The sequence below is a fragment of the Talpa europaea genome, assembly GCF_964194135.1.
Source record: "Talpa europaea genome assembly, chromosome: 8".
Taxonomy (NCBI): domain Eukaryota; kingdom Metazoa; phylum Chordata; class Mammalia; order Eulipotyphla; family Talpidae; genus Talpa; species Talpa europaea.
This window is the reverse complement of record NC_140075.1, coordinates 94,924,890-94,944,938: the sequence shown is the minus strand read 5'-3', so window position 1 is coordinate 94,944,938 and position 20,049 is coordinate 94,924,890. Positions and strand designations below refer to the sequence as shown.

The 20,049-nt window shown below is 44.6% G+C and overlaps 1 protein-coding gene across 1 annotated transcript in view; it reads left to right on the top strand.

Annotated features, from left to right (window-relative positions):
* ZFYVE26 (zinc finger FYVE-type containing 26) overlaps window positions 1-16,982 on the top strand; it is a gene marked incomplete at both ends in the record, with an annotated part of 58,933 nt that extends 41,951 nt beyond the window's left edge. Inside the window, 12 exons of the mRNA XM_084241185.1 lie at window positions 309-445; window positions 1,398-1,618; window positions 4,181-4,328; window positions 4,560-4,769; window positions 5,245-5,463; window positions 9,026-9,223; window positions 9,887-10,086; window positions 11,229-11,370; window positions 11,662-11,721; window positions 12,787-12,969; window positions 13,804-13,848; window positions 16,779-16,982. Of these exons, the coding sequence (XP_084097311.1) occupies window positions 309-445; window positions 1,398-1,618; window positions 4,181-4,328; window positions 4,560-4,769; window positions 5,245-5,463; window positions 9,026-9,223; window positions 9,887-10,086; window positions 11,229-11,370; window positions 11,662-11,721; window positions 12,787-12,969; window positions 13,804-13,848; window positions 16,779-16,982 (1,967 nt within the window). The remainder of the gene's footprint in view (window positions 1-308; window positions 446-1,397; window positions 1,619-4,180; window positions 4,329-4,559; window positions 4,770-5,244; window positions 5,464-9,025; window positions 9,224-9,886; window positions 10,087-11,228; window positions 11,371-11,661; window positions 11,722-12,786; window positions 12,970-13,803; window positions 13,849-16,778) is intronic.
* Window positions 16,983-20,049: the final 3,067 nt, after the last annotated feature.

The following is a 20,049-nucleotide window of genomic DNA, read 5'->3' as shown; positions in this document are numbered from 1 at the left end:
ATCCATCTACAACATGTTAGTTTTTAGAGCAGCCACTGGCAGCCCTCTTTTTGAGAAGCTTGTGCCTTTAGGATTTTTTTGTCAACCAAAGGGTTTGTATCACAAACACTGTAATACTCACCTCAAGTCTGTGCCGAAGGAAGAAAGTTTGAGGTGCTTGGTTCGCTCTCCCAAAGGAAATAAAAGGGACCAAGGAGAGAGGAAGAGCCCTAAGATAAGGACCAAGGAGAGAGAAAGTGCCCCTCTTGCCAGCTCACTGGGATGGGTTCTACTGAACGCTGGCACATGAATGGCAATTCTCTTCCCAGCCCCAGACAGCTCCAAGAGTGAGAGCCCTCCCTACTCAGCGGTGGTGAGAGTCCCCAAAGCGGCTGAGGTCGAGTGGATTTTGGACCTGAACGAGGAGGAAAATGAGCTGGTGCGGAGTGAATTCTACTATGAGCAGGTAATAGCAGTGCAATGTAGTGGTCAGATGAGTTTCCTTATAACTCATTTATTACTTCCCGTAGTATTAGTATGGCAGGAAATAGAGAGAGGTGGATGTAGCCTGACCTTCACTTGCTTACTGTATGAGTATGGAGCTAAGACTAGTAAATCAGCTAAGGCAAAAAATGAGGAACATCTGAAAAACTGCACAAGGGGCCACTAGGGAAGGCTTCATGGGAGACGTAGCATTACAGATGAGGGCTGGAAGAGCAGCAGGAATTTAACAAACAGAAATTGGGAGAATTTTGAGGGGAGTAACAATAGGGGAAGAATAAAAAGTGCAAAACGAAAATATCTCACCAAAGACAGTGACAAAAATTGCAAGGCATGATTGAGCAATTAAAAACATTTTAATTTGGAGAGAATGTGGGCTGTTAATAGAGAGACAGAGAAAGCTAGGCTGGAAAGGGGCTGTCGATATGAAGAACTTCAGTTTGCACTGAGGAGTATCTACTTGGTAGGCATCAGGGAGTGTGAAAGGTTTCAGAGTGTGCTTAGGAATAACAAATTAGCAGTAGTGTGTCCCCTGGCTTGAAGCAGAGGCTACTCCAGGTAATCAGACAAGCGGGGTGACTACCAAGCCAGCAATAAGAAGGACCTCCCGGTAGGACAGGAGACTGAAGAAAGGCGGTGGCCTATGGGCATTCTTAAGAAATAGGTAACACATGGACGAAGCTGCCTTCTTCCAGCATTGTGATATGAACTAACAGCCAGAGCTTTGGCAGTGCTGTCTAGGACATCTGAAATGTGTTTCGTTCCCCTTCTGCTTTGCTGTGAAATTTTTGGTTCGTTCCTCCATTGTTTTTCAAGCTTTGTGAAATGGGAGGAATAGTGCCTGCCCTTCAGCGGCCTCTGAAGGATGAGTGGGGCCTTGAACTCACGAGGTGTTTCTCCCCCTCCACCCTGGCCAGGCCCCCAGTGCCTCCTTGTGCATCGCCATCCTGAATCTGCACCGGGACAGCACTGCCTGTGGCCACCAGCTGATCGAGCACTGCTGCAGGCTGTCCCAGGGCCTCACCAACCCGGAGGTGGATGCAGGGCTTCTCACAGATATCATGAAGCAGCTGCTCTTCAGTGCCAAGATGATGTTTGTCAAAACTGGCCAGAGCCAGGATCTGGCTCTTTGTGACAGGTGAATGGAAACGAATCTGTTTTTGTGCATGGGTCCTTTCTATCCAGCTTCTCTTCACCACCTCACAGTGAGATCCCTCGCCAAGGTCTCTGACATGACATACTGGAATGTTTTGCATCACCACCTGATGTTGAAATGCTGCTACCAGATCCCGAGTGCTCTTTCTCACCCTCTCTGGACAGCCTATGTCATTCTTTTTCCCAGGATGAATCCTCAGTGCAGAGTTTTCTCTACAGGATCAGATAGAAAGTAAAGACTCCGGTTAATTCATAATTAAAATCAGTTAAGGGAGCACCTTCAGTCTCTGTGCAACTTTCTAGCTTTTATAGAAAATGTGACTATAGATAACATTTTATAGAAAATGAGTATCTGATTAGCCTTCACCCAAACTCTATCCCAGACTTAACCAGTTTCAGACTGTATTCTCAGGAGGCCTGAATAAAGATCTTATAAAAGCACACTAGGGACTGGTCTATCCCTGTGTGACAGGGAGGAACCTGAGTCATAAAGCAGAATTCATGAAAAAAGTGTGATTAGGCCTCAGGTCCCTGCACAACCTGCTCTGCCTCCATTCATTAACTTAACAATGAAAACTCCCAATTCCCAGCTTACCCACCCAGGTGTATGACTCATGCTATGTGTTCTGGTACTCCCAACCAAATTTGGGAGCAGAAGGAGTAATTTTCTTTGAAGTATAAGTGCCTCAGACATTTGCTCAGCATACTTCCGCCAAACTCACCAGATAGCGCATAGTCGGGTGAATCTCAGCATCACCACTTTCTAGCTCTGTAGCCTTGAACAAGTCTGTTAACCACTCTGGACCTCAGTTTCCCCCTTCATAAAAAGGGATGATAACAATATTTATCTAATAGGGCTATTACGAGAATAAAATGAGAGTGTCCATGTAAAGAGGTAAGAACTGAGCCTGGTACATCCTGTGTACTCCAAAAATACTAGTTTTATTTATTTTATTTTATTTTATTTTTATTTTATTAACCAGAAGGTTGAGGAAGGCAGATGAAGGTGAGACAAAAAGTGAAAGGAAATGTAAAAGGGGTTAATTTCACAGTTTACATCAAGAGGAAATACATCATACTTGGTAAATAAATATATGTTAGGTAAAGTTTTAAGAACAGTCATGGAAAAAAATGGAAGAGAGAAGGAGGAAAAGACAGAATAACAAAAGGTAGAAGGCAAAGAAAGTGTGAATAAAGATTTAAGGCAAACATAAAAATATAGCTAAATCTCAACTATCAGTAATGTAAATGAGATAACATCTAATTAAAAGAAAAAATATACTCAGATGAGGGGGGGAAACAAATTTAATATCTCATCCTATATTGCCTTCAAAATCTGATATAGATGTAGGAAATGTCCACTTAGGCAGAGGGCAGCAGAAATTAAGGTCCCTACACACGCCAAGGTGTAGTTTAAAGCAGTGGTTTTAAATTACAGATTCTCCCCACCCCACTCTAAAGAATTGCTGCGTTTGTGTCGTTTTGCTGGTGGGTGTGGATCCATTTCTCATGTGCATTTATACTCCTAGTTTACAGAGTATGTTTCTACTATTTTTAACTCATCCCCCTTCTAATAGACATTTAAATGAATGAATGAATGAATGAATGAATGAATGAATGAATGAATGAATGTGACATTTATACCACCTATTTGAAATGTTTTTATTTTTCAAATGGACAAGTTTTATTATACCTAATTTGCTTTTCATACTGTACTCCTATCCCATCATCAGCACATTGAGAATCAATGATGTTCTGAATCCCTTTCCAGAGAAATCAATAGACAAGTCGGAAACTATGGGTATTTTTGCTGGAATTATGATACAAGATTGAAGAACCTTGAGTGTAGGCTTGTTTAGGTAGCACAATGATCTGGCCCTATGGGCTCCCTGTCATTTTAAGGTTTTTGCAATCATCAGGTGTCAGGAGTAAGATCAAAGTGCTGGTGGGCTGTAACAAGAGCCCACTGTTAACCCAGGGTAAGAATGTCAAGTCCAGAAGAATGAAATCCCAGTGAAGGGCCAGGATGCTCCTGCTGGCAGCATCTACAGGGAACAGTAGTGCTGTGACCTCCATACTGACCACGAGTGCAGGCTGTCGATGCAGTCCGTGCTCTCTCCCAATCAAACGAGGTTCAGGGGGGGAAAAAAAAAGCTAATGAGTAACTTGTGAAACCCAATATTCAGTGCAAAGGTCATGTCTGAAATGGAAGCCCCGAGCACCCTATTCTCCACATTAATATGAGTACCTACAAAGTTCTAGACATTTGAGTTATTCATTTTATCCTTAAAATTGATTATATCCACTTTTGAGGTGAGCAGATTGAGTCAGAAAATGGTTGACTAACTTCCCCAAGGCTGTAGAGCTGCTAAGAGTCAGAGCTGAGGTTCAGAGAGCCCCTTCTTATAGCGTCTCTGTCAGAGCATCCTAGTCTCTCCTACGTCACAGGATCACATTTCACACTGGGTATGACATAGATGGTCTGTAAGCAGCAAATTTTCTTAAACGCTTGAGTCTCCTTACGTTGCTCTTCTTTTCCCTGTAGCTATATCAGCAAAGTAGATGTGCTGATTATTTTGGTTGCTGCTGCCTATCGCCACGTGCCATCTCTGGATCAGATCTTACAGCCAGCTGCAGTAACCCGGCTGAGGAACCAGCTTCTAGAAGCAGAGTACTACCAACTGGGAGTTGAGGTGAGGCAAGCAAAGCTAACTTCACCCACTCTATTGAGTTGCCTTGGTCTAGCCAGTTGTCTTTGGCTGTGGGAAGATATCTAGAACTGACCAAGTTGCCAGTGTGAGAGCAATGGTGGGTGGTGTGACAGAGGAGGGAGATGATTGGCAACAAGGGGACAGACTATGTCTTTGGGACTCTTGTGCCTGGATGTAGGTACCTCTTACAGAAAGGAGAGGATTTTCCTCTAGGTCTCCACAAAGACTGGGCTTGACACCACTGGTGCATGGCACGCTTGGGGCATGGCCTGCCTCAAAGCTGGAAACCTCTCTGCTGCCCGGGAGAAGTTCAGCCGCTGCCTGAAACCCCCTTTTGACCTCAATCAACTGAATCATGGCTCAAGACTGGTACAGGATGTGGTTGAATACCTGGAGTCTACAGTGAGGCCACTCCTATCCTTGGTAAGACCACAGCAGGGATGGGTCAGCTCAGGGAGGGAGGCCCTGGTGCAGGAAAAGTTTGGCTTCCATTCAGTAGCCAGAGCTGCCAGGTGTGGATTTCATTCATTTTGTCATATGTAGTTCTATCAGTAACTCTGTATGGTTAGATAAGTAATACAAATTCTTAATTTTTTTTTTGAAAAAAGAACCAACATAAAACTATTTTAAAAACGGTAATAATCACATATTCTTATACTCAGACTTGAGTAGTATTTAGATTTTGGGTGAATTTTCTATGTTATATTTTAGAATGAAATTGATGCTGTATAGCATTATAACATAATGAATCTTATATCCTTCCTGTTTTGCTGTTCTTAAAATTTTATTATGAACATTTTTATACATTGTTAAATATTCTTTGAAAGCAGAATTTCGAGAGGCTGCTGAGACCTTACTGAGTTTCATTTTCCTCTTCTGTTCTCTCCTTTCCTGTCAGCAAGATGATGATTACGTTGCCACCTTGAAAGAACTGGAAGCTACCCTTCGCACACAGAGCCTCTCCCTGGAGGTGATACCTGAAGGGAAGATCATGAACAACACCTACTACCAGGAGTGCCTCTTCTACCTGCATAACTATAGCACCAACCTGGCCATCATCAGCTTCTATGTGAGGCACAGCTGCCTGAGGGAAGCTCTACTGCATCTCCTCAACAAGGTGTGCATACGCTGCTCTCTGAGGGAGTGCCTGCTTAGCCCACCTAGGGGGGCTATTACCCCATTTAGGGGGGCTGTTACCCCATTAAACTTAACCTGGGTTTTAGCTCTGGGACCACCTCTGGCAGAGTCTGGTCAAAATGGAAGATTTTATCTATACAAATCACAATTCACTGAGTATACAAGAAGTCTGATCCCAAAAAATCCTTCTGACTGGTAATGACTAGCAGTGACAAATTGTGTTCCTTCTCCTGACACATCTAACAGAATCAGATAGTTGTTGAGAGTGTGGTCTCAGAAGGAGCTGCTTATTGTGAGTCTTGTGTGATGTTGGGCAAATTGCTTGACCTCTCTGTTTCCACACACCTCTTACCTCCCTGGCAGCATGCCCACTGTCAGTCTAGCTGCTGGTCCACTCAGAGCTGTTACCACTTTTCTCCTCAGGTCCTCTACCCTCCCCCCATAGGAGGCAAAGACACTGTAGAAGTGCATTACTTCTTTGGAGCCATTGTTAAGCAAAGCCAGGACTCTCTTTCACCATGCCCTTTAGCAGTCCCTTTTTTATCTGAACATTCCTTGGTATCATTTAAAGGAATTGACTGATTGGTACCAAATTTCATATAAAATTAAAGGAGTTCAGGTTCTACTTTAACTTCAGTCTTCCTCCCTAAATCAAAATGACAGCCAGTGAAAGTGGTAAATAGCCATATCTTCTGGGGTTGTTCCAAGTGAAGTTACCAGTTCCCAGATTCGTGGTGACTATACCCCTACAGAACAGTGAAGGAAATGTTTCCCTATTGGCTGTAGCTACTATGTATAACTACTAACCAGATCTCAAGAGTAATGTAAAAGTTAGATTATTTGGAGTTCAACTGAGTTCCTCCGTTTCCAAGTGAGTTTTGAGGTAAAACTGCTTTTCCCAAGCACAAATGGAGAATGGAAATCCCCCAATTCTGTTCCTTCTAGCTGATGCCTCCTTTAGTGTTAAGCTGCTTACTTGTCTTCGTATAAGCTGATGACAGCATTGCCCCTGCTTTCCGTGTGTCTGGAAAGGAGCCTTTTCTTATCTCCTGTAATCACAATCACCCTTGAGCTGAACTATCTTACCTTATTTGCAAGTATGTGGGGACCAACAGAAAACAAGACCATATAAAAACTATGGCTTAATGCTCCAGGCAGAGAAGGTGTTCTGTTTCTTGCCTATTCCCTGTCCCTTTCATCCCTTTTCCTATCACACTGCCCCAGTGAGCTTTTTAAACATAAATGCATGTTATTTATGTTATTCATGATGCCTTTTGTTCCCCTCCTAAAAGGCCTGCAATAGATCCCATGGCCATAGGATAAAGTCCAAATCCCTTAACATGCATAGAGGATGCACCAGGGTCAGACCCCCCCTTATTTCTCCATTGTGTGTTTACCACAAATCCTATCTCTACACTGCATTTCAGATTTACCAAATTACTTAAAATGTCCTGGTTGTATTTTGCACTTCTTTATCTCTGTGAGTCTGTTTGTGCCATTCACCCACATAGAAGGCCCTGCCCTTGTTTTTTTAGAAAAATGTTGTTTATCCTTTCAGATCCTCTCCCTTGAGCATCCACAGGGCTCAAGCAACATTAGTCACCTCTTCCTCTACTCCTCTTTGTATTAGAACCTAGCTCTGTTACTGCATGTATCCCAATGGATTGCAATTGGTTTTTACAGTGTGTCTTCCCATCCGGGCCTAGAAGCATTCAGCACCTGGGCTAGTCCCATTTATGGAGAATGAGTGGATAGATGAATGGATGAAGTGGAAGACCTTATGGTGTTACTCTTCCGAGGAATTCTGCCTTCCTCTGGAGTTGATGCCCTGCTTCTCAGAGTTGGCCCTATAACTTTGAGGTTAGGTCTAAGGTTCTCAGTTAGGAATTGGGAAAGGAGCCCTCACCCACTGTGGGTGTTCTCAAAGCCCAGATCTCCACACTGAAACAGCTCATACCCAGCACTACTAGCAGGTTATCTACCATGAGTTTCTAGCCATCCTGTACCCTCTGTTAATTATTGTGATTCTAACATCTAAATGCCAGAATCACATATCAATGACCATGGAATGGGATGTATGGACTCAGAGTCCCTGAACCAAGATGAGCTTCAAAAGCAAAAGGTTATTATGTATGTGACCTCCCTGAAGAGTTGCTCCATAAATGTCCATCATCTATTCACTCATCTAAGATATATTTATTAAATAGCCAAGGTACTAGAGATGTAGCAATGAAAAGATTAAGAAAACATCTTCCCTCATAAAACTTATGCCATAATAGGAAGAGAGGCAATAAGCAAGGTATAAATATAGAAGTGTAGATGATGAATAATAAGAAGAAAAATAAAGCAGGGGAGGGGCAGAGGTGCCTAGGGAAGCTGGCATCTGAGTAAGGGCCCAGGAGGTGCAGAGTGAGCCATGCAGATTATGAAAGAAGCGCAATCCTGGTGGAGGGAATTGCCAGTGTAGAGACCAGAATGGCCAGAGCAGAGTGAGCTAGGGACAGAGTAGTAGCAGATAAAGTCAGAAAGGTAATGGGCCACATCACATTCTACCTTGTAAACATGGTAAGGACTTGGACTTTGCACTGAGAAGGAAAAAACATTGGAAGATTGAGCAGAAGAGTTACATGGTCTGATTTATGTTTTAACAGAATTACTTGATTTGTTGGCACTAGACCAAAAAAGAGGCAGGAGTTAAAGATGGTGGACCAGAGAAGAGGTTATTGCTTATTCCCTATCTCCTTGTAATAAAGATGGTTAAGGTTTTTGATCTGAACAACAAGAATGAAATTGCCATCTTGAGAAAGGGAAGACTGCAGAAAGAACAGATTTGGAAGAAACAAGTAGAAGTGCCCTATTAACTTTTCTAGAAGCCCAAGAGGACATTTTGAGTAGACAGTTGGATATATAATTTGGGAGAAATGAACAGAATAGATATATGGATTTAGGCATAATCAGCAAATAGATAGTATTTAAAAAATGAAACCACCAAAAAAGTGAGTGCAGGTAGAAAAGAGAACAGATCCCTCTTAAGCCCTGGGGAGATTAGGAGGAATCAGCATTGAGAAGGAGTCACTGGAGAAGTGGAAAAAAATCCTGGAGAGGCTGATGTCCTGGAAGCCAAATAATATATTTTAAGGAAGAGGAAGCCATCAGTTGTATCAAATGCTGTTTTAAAATCAGTGCAAAACAAAGACCAATAATTAACTTTTAGATTTCCCACGTTAGGGGTAATTGGTGGCCTAAGGGTCAGTGTCTTGAGTTGTGGTTACAAAAGCTTGAAAAGAGTGGATTTGAGAGAAAGTCACAAGAGAGAAATAGGGTAGAGTAGATAACTCTGTCAAGGAGCTTTTCTGTTTAGGGAAGGGAAGAATGCCGCAGTCACTTTAGTAGGATTCTCAGTTACCTGAGACACACAAAAGGCTAAAGCACCACTGTAGGAGGATGCTAAAGGTCTGTGAGCAGAGAGAAATTCAGAATGGATCCCAGACAGGCCACAACCAGACTCAAGCCTTCTAACTTTCCCCCTTGCTCTGCTCCAGGAGAGTCCTCCAGAAGTCTTCATAGAAGGCATCTTCCAACCAAGCTATAAAAGTGGGAAGCTACACATTTTGGAAAACTTGCTAGAATCCATTGATCCAACCTTAGAGACCTGGGGAAAGTACCTGATTGCTGCCTGCCAACATTTACAGAAGAAGAACTACTATCATATTCTGTATGAGCTGCAGCAGTTCATGAAGGTAATAGCACCCCATGCCCCCTTTGCCTCTGATACCTGGCAGCCTGCCATGTAGAGAGGCAGCAGGTGAGGGAACACGACTGTCATTGGTCCATGGTCTTCCTATGATCAACCCCAGAGCAAAGCCATGTTGTTGTCTGACATTAAATAATATTAGGATTTCCATCCTTATCCCTAAAAGGTACACTTTAATCTTATCAGTAATGGCATTTAAGGAGTGAAAAAGTGGTATGTGACAGTTTCATGATAAACATGAGGCATGGATGCAGATTTCGTAAGGAATGATGGAGAAATGTTTTTAGAGAAGATGCATGAAGGGAGAGGAAACAGGTTTCTCCCAATCTGTCCCAGGTTGCCAATCCAAAATCAGAGAAATTGAATTGTTCAAACCCAAAAGAAGAGTGAAGCCAAGTTGAATGGAGAATCAGAAGGATCTTTTTTTTAAGATCTCTTCTACGTTGGAATAATGTCCTACCCCAAAACTTAGCCACTTTGGGGTCCCTTGGGCCTAGGAGTGATATATGGAATAGGAGTCCAGCTGGTGATGGGAAAGGATGTTGGCAACCAGGCTTTATAGGTGGGAGTCAGATCAGACTCTCATCACACACCCACCTGCCACAACCCCTGGGCCTTTTCTGACCTAAACGTTCATTTTCTCTTCTAGGACCAGGTCCGGGCTGCCATGACCTGTATCCGCTTCTTCAGTCACAAAGCAAAAACATATACAGAACTGGGAGAAAAGCTCTCGTGGCTACTTAAGGCCAAGGACCACTTGAAGATCTACCTCCAGGAAAACCCCCGCAGCTCAAGAAAGAAGAAAACCACTTTCTTCCGAAAGAAGATGACTGCAGCTGATGTATCGAGGTAGCTCAGGGAACAAGGAGGGTGGGCACTCAGGCCAGATGAGTCTCTGGCTGATGAGGGAGCTATGCTTGTCGATCCCTGAACCATTAGAAAAAGCAAATATAAATGGAATCATTCTGGATGAAGGGGCCCAGTACAAGCCTGGAAATCCTATAGAGGAGCTCATGGGAGACAAGAGTCTAGGAGGGTTGAGGTCATATGTTACAATCAGACTAAACTCTAAACCCCTTACTATAGGCAGAAGAGGTCCCGCATGATCTGCCTGCACCTCCATCTTTATCTTGCTCTACTCTCCTCCCACACCGACCTCGTGGGCATTCCTCAACACACTTAAGTTCTTCCCTCCTCTCAGCTTAGCGCTGCCTGAGTTCTGTATTTAGAACACTACATCTAGAGTAAATGGCCCAGCACTACCATTTATTGCCTTCATAGCCCCATTACTAGATATTTTATGTTTGTTCATTATCCATCACTCCTTTAGCCTGTGAGCCCCATGAGGGCAGGATTCATGTCTCTTTTGACCTCTGTTATTGTTAGCAGCCAACATAGTGCCTGGTACATAGTACTTTGTAAATACTCAAGGACTGCACGTTATCCAGCTCTGTGGATAACCCATAACTTAAGTATTATGAGTCTGTGCAGGACACCAGGCACCCATTTTTGTCTTGTCACACTGCTCAGAATTTTCTGGATATCTTTTCTGTTCATATCATTTCTTTTTTTTTTTTTTTAATAGAGGCATGTTTTTTATTTATTTAGTTTGTTTGTTTGTTTTGTTTATACTTGCACTGGGTACAGTCAGAAGCGCGGGAGGGTGAGAGAATTCACCAGAGTCAGAGCGGGGAGCAGAGCAGGCAGAAGGACCGAAGTACACTGCTGAGGGGAGCAGCGGGCGGCAGGAGAGGTCTGCGCGGCATGTGGGACCCTCCTCCGGTGGCCGGGGAGCAACCGGAGATAGAACCGGTGCTGCAGCCGCGGGCAGCTTCGCAACCCAGCGCTCAACCGCTGCGCCACCTGGGAGGCCCATATCATTTCTTTTGCCTTTTTCACTGCCATCTTATGATTTCCCAATCACCTGGCCCTAGTCACAGCCCTCCTGAAATCCTACTTGAGGCTAAACTGGCCCTCTCCTGTCACCTTAGGCATATGAACACGCTCCAGCTGCAGATGGAAGTCACCAGGTTCCTACATCGTTGTGAAAGTGCTGGCACCTCGCAGATCACCAGCTTGCCTCTACCAACACTGTTTGGAAATAACCCCATGAAAATGGATGTTGCCTGCAAGGTACATATGACATTTCCAATCTCTGACACACTGCTCTTCCCCTCCAGGCTGCTTTTCACAACTGCACTTGCCTCCTAGTTGTTACAGTTGTGTTTGTTGGCTGTCTTCCCACTAGAGTGTGAGCCACCAAAGGCCAGAGACCAAGTCCATTCTGATCACTTTCGTATCCCCAGTGCTTGGCAATTACAGTTTCAACAGATATTTGCTGAATGAGTGGAGGGTCCTCATTCTTGAGTGAGGGGTTACTCCAGTATTAATGCTTCTTTGAGCATGTTTCCCTCTCCTTTTCAGGTCATGCTAGGAGGGAAAAATGTAGAAGATGGTTTTGGAATTGCATTCCGGGTCCTGCAGGTAAGGTGCAGATTACTCCAGTTATTCTGAAGGCAGTCAGCACCTGACCACTGTCCCAGGAGAGATCAAACTTCAGAAAATTTTATCCCAAGGAAGGCAGATTTACATGGACATCACAGATTAAAGGAGGTGGCTGTTACAGAACTGGGTCAAATCCCAGACTCTAGGTCACATTGCCAAGAGCCAAGTAACCAATGACAAATTCATCAGAAGCAATAAAATACCAGAAACCAGGTCCCCATAGCTGTTTCCTGCAGAGCCTCTGCTTGTCCTCACAGGGGAATGTGACTGGATGAGGTGGTCTGGGGGTATTCTGTGTGCAGGAGGGGCCACAAGCGACCTCCACGTGTGCAGGAGCTGGTTCCAGAAGTTCATTTTATGTTGCTTATGATAAGAGGACACAGCTATGACTGTTGTTGAAGCAGCAACTGGGCCAGAGCACTGAAACTATTAGAAGCAAATTCTCTCCATTCATACCCTGCCACACAGTTGCACACACACTCTGAGGACCATCTGAGCAGGCAGGTCTTGAATGCATTGTGCTTGTCTCAAGATCTAGGACTTCATGATAGGCCCAAGAATCCTTGGACAGAGCTCTCCACACACAGATACCCTTGCTGGGCAGGGACAGGGACAGCATCTCCCAAGCTGTTTATCTAGTAATTTCTAGTGATTGGTCTGTTTCTCAACAGTGAGGCACATCTTAACAGCACTGAGGCATCCAGGTTTCCAGGAAAATATCCCATGGGAAAGATGACTCATTAGAGAATTAGCTGGTCTTGGGTATTGCATTGGTTTATTTTTGGGAAGTAACACAACAGCAAATGAAATATACCCTTTTGAATGTAATATTGCCACTTTTATGGTTGATTACTAAGTCTCTACCTAACTCCAGAGAGAAACTTTGTCTTATTTTGTGTTGATTGATTTTATATATGTTTTCTATTGTGACTATAATCAATATGACTTATCTACAACAAGCGTGGTGGGAGTTTCTTAAATGTGGTCTTCCTTCCATGTGGTCATCCCCGTCACCCTAAGCCCATTACCCCACATCCGTTCTAGGATTTCCAGCTGGACGCTGCTGCCACCTACTGCAGAGCTGCCCGGCAGCTGGTGGAGAGGGAGAAATACAGTGAGATACGACAGCTGCTCAAGTGCGTCAGTGAGTCAGGCATGGCTGCCAAAAGCGATGGGGACACCATCCTTCTCAACTGCTTGGAAGCATTCAAAAGAATTCCACCCCAGGTCTGTTCATGCTGAACCACTCTGTCTATTTCAGTGTCTTTACATTCCCCTCTTTATTTCTGTTCCCTATAATGTACCTGAAACTCTACAAGATCCTTTATCTTTCTGATCCCCTGTAGCAATGCCTCACTCTTTTTTTTTTTATGCATACAAGAGCTGGGGTACAGGCCAGAGGTGTGGAGGATGAGAGGATCGACCAGAGACAGAATAGGGAACAGAACAGGAAGATTGACCGAAGTACACTGCTGAGGGGAGCAGCGGGCAAGCCAGGAGAGATCTGCTGTGTCATGTGGGCAGGTCCTGGCTGGCCAGGGATCGAACTCATGCTGCAGAGGCTGAGGATAGCTTCATGGGTTGCGTCTCAACCCCCTGTGCCACCAGGGAGAGCAGTGCCTCAACTCTTAACAGCCCTTCCCTGGAGAGAAAATTCATGGTGATAACCTCTGTATCCAGAAGGTCTAATGTTTCACCTTGAGTGTGTGCACAGAGACAGAATTGAACTTCTCCCTGTGATCGTAGAGGAGGCCTGGCTGGTAGATGGCCTATAAAGCATGTTGTCTTCAAAATTGTCCCTTTGTGCCTTCCTTGTGGGATGAACAGAGCTGCATCCTTTTGTGAAACCCAAGGGCAAGCCTCTTGGGTGTAATTCTTCCTCCTCAAATTCCCAAGCTTAGTGTTATCATTAGATTCCCTCTTACAGCAAGAGTTGATTTAAAAAGAAGGGTCAAGTAAATAGCCCCACCCGGAAGTCAGCACTAAGGCTGGACTGGGCCCTGGCCCCCGTATTGGGGACGCGTCTGCCTCTCTTAACTACTATGTCTCTGTTCTGCACAGGAGCTGGAGGGGCTGATCCAGGCAATACACAATGATGACAACAAGGTGAGCAGAATCGTCTCAAAGCCCTGGGAGTGCTCATGAACAGCACCTTTGGCTTGCCTGTCTTTGCTGTCCCTTGCTTCCTACAACAGTTCCATATAACCTGTATGTACCTCAGCTTCTCTGTTCTCCAGAGGTGAAGTTGGGACCCAGATAGGAGTGTAGAAGGAGGGATACACAGGGACCATGAACATTGACGCGTGACTGTGCCTTCCCATTTCTTTATCCCAAAAACAAACATGTCCTCAGTTGCTCTTGAATCTCCATTTTCAGGGGAGGTCTCTCAGAGACTCCTAGGAAATCCCTTACTTCTATTTTCAGATTAATTGAGTGAATGAGTTCCTCAAAGTAGGCATTTTTTTTTTTTTACCCAGAAAGGAAATAGCTAGCTACCTTTACTAGTAAGAAAAAAACCCACTCAGGCCTTTGACCAACAAATGTCTTTGGTGTTTGATTCTCCAGAACAGGCCTCTGTTCAACTCTCCCAGTTAGCTCTTTCCTGTGTAGTAGGAAATCCATCAACCTTTGCCTCACATTGCCTTTCAAGGAAGGCCAGCCAGAATACAAGTTTCCCAGCTGCTCCTGTTTGTGACTGGCCACTGGCTCAGTCCACTTGCCATCCAGAAAAATGGGCCAGGAGAGGCCAGGGAAAACCAAGCCCTGCCATTTAAAATGGAATGCTCTGGAAGAAGAAAACTAATGTCAGCTGCTTACACAACCACAGAGCTGCTCCCCATGGCAATGTTGCTAATCCCTGGACTGAATTTGCAGGGCATTTTTCAGTTGAGGTTATTAGGGAGAATGTGTTACAAACATTTCTTCATTTACTTCTGCAACATCTTGATGAGGATAGAAGTATGACAGGAGTAAAAATAATTTCCTAGAATCAGAGTGAGAACCTGACAGCCAGGAAATATATCCAGAATCCCTGATTCCCAGACTACTGTCTAATTCCACATCTTCAGGAGCCTCCCGCTCATCAGGACAGAGGCTTTGTCCCTGGGAAAGATGTACACAAAAATCTAGAGCATCCTTCTGGCTTTTTCAGGTTTTTCCTCTCAGCAGCTATACTAAGTGATCTCAGGCCATATGGCCTTGCCAAATGCCAACTTCACTCAATTCCTATTGTAGTCTTTCTTGCAAAATGCCCTCCTCCTGGTGGGAATTTTTTTTTTTAAAGATTTATTTATTTATGTATACAAAAACTGGGGTACAGGCCAGAGATGTGGGGGGTAAGAGGATTCACCAGAGACACAGTGGGGAACAGAACAGGCAGACTGACTGAAACACACTGCTGAGGGGAGCAGCGGACGAGACAGGAGAGATCTGCTGCACCATGTGGGTATCTCCCTAGTCGGAGATTGAACTCATGCTGCGGTAGCTGCAGATAACTTCATAGGTTGTGTCTTAACCCCTAGCACCACCAGGGAGGCCCTGGTGGGAATTTTTTCCTGCCAACTCATGATGTAGATTTCATCAGGGAGCTGAAGGCCAGGGCGAAACCCAACCTCCTGGGGCAGCAGGACAATGTCTGAACAGCGGGACTTAATCACTTCAATGAGTTCAGAATATGCCAAACATCTTCTAGTGATGGGAGGCCATCTGTTACTGAGCTTAAAAAAGGAAGATGTTAGTGAGCCAAGACAGACATGAGGGTGGAACACTGCAGCATGAAGAGGGGAGAGTCCCCTCCAACAACCAAGAGGGGCTGTCACAGCAGAAAGTCAGCTGCCAGTGGGGACTCTGAGACATCTTGTGAGGGCTCATCATTCACTGGCTTAGAACAGGGAGGTGCTGTGAGATCAGGGCTGGAAAGGATGGGAGGTGATATATAAAGTGGAGAGCATCTAGGGCATAGGAAAGTTACCACCCACCCATACCCCTCCCAAAACTGAGTCACCTCTGAGCCAAACAATAAAAGTCAAGTCAAACTGGAGTTAGTGCTTAAGCAGACCTTTCCTAATTATGTGTATGCCTTTTCTTCCCCAATTTCCTTTTGAAAGATTATAAATTCAACAGGTCAAAAATAGAAAATACCTCACTGTAAGGTGAGGTATGATAGAGCCTTCATTCATTCATTCATTCATTCATTCATTTTATACATATTTTTTGAACACCTACCATATTCCTGGCCTTTGCTAGGCATCAGGAATACAGAGGTGGAAAAGGTAGACACTATTCCTGCCCTCATGTGGCTTGAAGTCTAGTCAAGGAGACAGATATCAATCAAATAATCACCCAAATAGCTAAAAAGTCATAATTTAGGCAGTGAAGTCACAAGAAGAGCCCAGGATAGAAGGAGGACTCGAGGGGCCTCCCTGGTGGTACAAGAGGTTAAGTCTCAAAACTATGAAACTATTTGCAGCCACTGCAGCATGAGTTCAATCCCAGGCCAGGGAGGTGACTCACATGACACAACAGACTCTCCTGTCTCGCCCGCTGCTCCCCTCAGCAGTGTATTTCAGTCAATCTGCCTGTTTGCTCCCACTCTTTCTCTGGTGAATCCTCTCACCCCCCTGCACCTCTGGCCTATACCCTACAACAGTTCCATATAACCTGTATGTACCTCAGCGTCTCTGTTCTCCAGAGGTGAATTTGGGACCCAGATAGGAGTGTTTTGTGCATAAATAAATCTTCTAAAAAAAAAAGGAGGACTCGAAGGGACTAACAGGAGCAAGACTTTGCCTCCTGCCTCTTGCCCCCTTCTTATTTTCAAATTCTGAGCTTATTTGTAATAACTTTTAATACTATAAAGTAACATGGCTAGTGTCCGAGTATTTTAGGAATTACAATGACGTTAATAAAAAACAAGAACCCAGTCACTGATTAGGTGGGTGGGATGCAATGTTGGGCTACCTGAGCTCTCTGATTTAACTGTGTTTGTTGATGATTTGTTGGTGATGTTTCCTTTCCACTGTCTCTTCGATTCCCAGGTTCAGGCCTACCTGACATGTTGCAAACTGCGTTCTGCTTACTTGATTGCCGTGAAGCAAGAACACTCACGAGCCACAGCCCTCGTCCAGCAAGTGCAGCAGGCGGCCAAGAGCAGCGGGGACGCAGTAGTGCAAGACATCTGCACCCAGTGGCTTCTGACAAGCCGCACCCGAGGAGCCCACAGCTCGGGCTCCAAGAAGTGACCCTGGGCCACAGGGATGAACACTGTGGAAGAGGACTGCTGGAGATGCTCTGCACTCTTTCCTCCTGGACCACGGGACTTCCCCGGTGCTGCCCCAGGTCAGAAAGAGCTGGATTGGCCCCTACTTGCCGTCTTGGGCAAGAACAGGAGCTTTCACGCAAGTGCCATGTTTCTGTAAGATTGTGGGTTCTGTGTGTGTTTGTCTAGAGATGGCCAGTTCTTTCTACCTCAGAGTGAGTGAGTGAGTGTGTGTTACACTCCTGTGCACTCATGTTTACACCCAAGCATTTCTGAACAAACAAACTCTCCCTCACTAACAAAAGGCACTTTACTTTAGACTTCTGCCCTTCTAAAAGCCTTTCCTCCCTTTTGGTTCTCAACCTGGGTCATCCTGTTTGTACACAGACTCCTCCATGTGGAGACACTCTGGTAGCGCCTCATAGGTAGAAGGGTTTTACAGAGAATTATAAAGCAGCTCCAAAAGGATTGTGCCTCTCTCTAAAATTCATTGTTGGCTTTGGGGCAAGTGCTACCTATGGAATAAAACTGTTCCAGTGTCTCCTCACAAGCACAAGGAGTTACTGTGAGTCTTTGAAAAGTGGTCTGAATAAAAGGGTCCCCATGTGCTGATGTCTGAAAGCTGTGGGTGCATGTGCAAGTCCTCGGGTCTGGAGCCCCACACATGGGCAGGAGGGGCCCCATCACATTCACCCAGCAGGGAGAGGAAGGTGAACCTCTCCAAACAGGAACATGGGGAAGTTGCTAACAAGAGCAGAGCTGGCTTTTGTGAACATCCCAGCTGCAAAGTGAGAGGATGTGGCTCCCCCTTTTTGAGAGGCTGCGGAGAAGAACGGTTGCCAGGATCCAAGGATTGATGGCTCAACTTTGTCCTGTTTGTGCGCCTTCAATTGGATAGGAAAACACTTCCTCTTCCTTCCTGCTTCTCTTCAGGAACGAGGAATGAATGTGCATAACCCAGGTCACTGAAAGCAGTGAACTTGTCCCATCACAGGGAGTCAAGGGTTGAGCCTGTGGACAAGGCTCAAGACAAGGGAACAGTGAGTGGGAAATAGGCCAGGTGCTCCTTTGATATGCAACGGTGTGTCTTCCCACACAAGATGCAACTGTTTTTGCAGTGTCTGTCATTCTTTGTGACTTGGATTTGTAAATGAGAGGCCTGAGAAAAGCTCTGCAGCTCCCCACCTCCCACAAACCCAAGCTCAGCCTGCCCATGTCATATTTGCTGCTGAGATAGGAACCGGAAGCCCAAGTCAGTATCTCTGGTGCTTAGAAACCTTGTGGATTTCCCTGTAAGCCAGGTTTTTAATAAGCAACTCGACAGGCACCTGTCAGATTCAAAGCTTTGATCCTGCTAGAGAGGGGAAAGACTGCGAAGAAAGTACTAGATCCCTTTGTGGGGAAATTTGACAAGTAACTCTTTTTTCTTTGAGTCAGATTGCATCCGTCTCCCGGAGGTGTCATTCCATGGCATCTGCTTGCCCTTCTGAGTCTACCCCTTTTGCACTGAACCTAAGCACTTTATATAAATGGGTTACAAGTTATGCAGCCCTTAATTTGGGATGTTAAAACCAGATTTTCCTGGCTTTTTGCGCTAACATTGAACTATAAATAGGCACTGACTAGACTGACATAAGACGAGGCTAAAGGCCTTTGAGCATCACATGTGTGTGGTCTCCAGCAAAAAATTAACCAATGTACATGTCAAAGGGTTGAATGTTTTACTGCAAACAGGTCACAATAAAGTATCTGTCATGCAAGTTTCTTGGCTCTGTGACTTCTTTGTACTATCTTGCTCTTAATCCCCCCATCTTTTTTCCCTTGTTCTGAGTGGAGAGAAAAGGTGAGTAGGAAAGATGGCCTTAACTCTTGAACTTTAAATAATTCCCATCATAACTACTGTCTCTTTGGTTAGGATTTATCTCATGTTCCCTATGTGTTGAAAACTACAGGTGTACTCTCTAGCACTAGAAAACTTTTTCTTTTGGCTTCATTTGGTGAGAGAAATAGGTAATACTAATGTGTGGCCTTTCTACCACTTGGGGCCTCTGCACCTGTGTGTGTATGGCCTCTATGCATGTGTGTGTGTGTGTGTGTGTGTGTGTATAGGATTAGGATAGGCACTCCTGCGTTCCTGCCTTAAGACAATGGCCCACATCACGAGGCAGCCAGGAATGCCTAGGTAGCCATTGACTGTATGGCCATGGTCTGAGGTGGTCTGGGAGTAGCTCAGAAATTACACCAAGTACCTGCATGGGAAATCCTCCCTGTATATGTGTCCAACATGTCCCTTCTGTTCCCCATAAAGTTAATTGTCCTGTGTCTCCCCTGGACCCTCCTCCTCCTGCCTTCTTGGAGCATGTTTGCAGAATGATACTTGAGACAGTAGCTGTGATGCCATTATCTTATTTCCCCAGAAATATGACCTCGTCCAATTTCTCATTAAATCAAACAAACGAAACCAAACAAATCAAAAAACACAAACAAAAGGTTATGATGAAAGTAGACCTGAAAGCCATCTGATGTGAACATGGTACAAAAATGTCACAACAAAGAACATTGGTACACCCACTCTATATCTAGGATAGAGGGCCACTAACTTTGTTTAGAAACCTGAGACACTCCAAAGTTACCAGATATCTTTGCCTAGAGCTGAAGCAAAGTAGATCAAAGACTATTAGATTCTTCATTCCTAAGCAACCAGATGTCTATAGTAACAGTAACTCTGAGGGAAATGACCTTTGCTTGGTCATTATCCTGACTTATATGTTGATAATGTTGCCTATCCCAATCCTTAAAACTTTAATTTTTCTACAACAAATTCATCTAGGGTTACTGACTAGCTTTTAAGAGGGAGTGCTTTCCTGCTCCCTATTTATTTTGGTGTTATTTCTGCTTAGAACCCTTCCTTCATCATCTCTACTACCTGAATTAGAAACGTAAGGGGTTCTCTGTATTGACTATATTATTTTCCCCTCCTCATTCAACAAGCATTCAATGGTCTATATCAAGTATTTGCTATTAGGAAAATCTTTCTATGCAAGCATTGC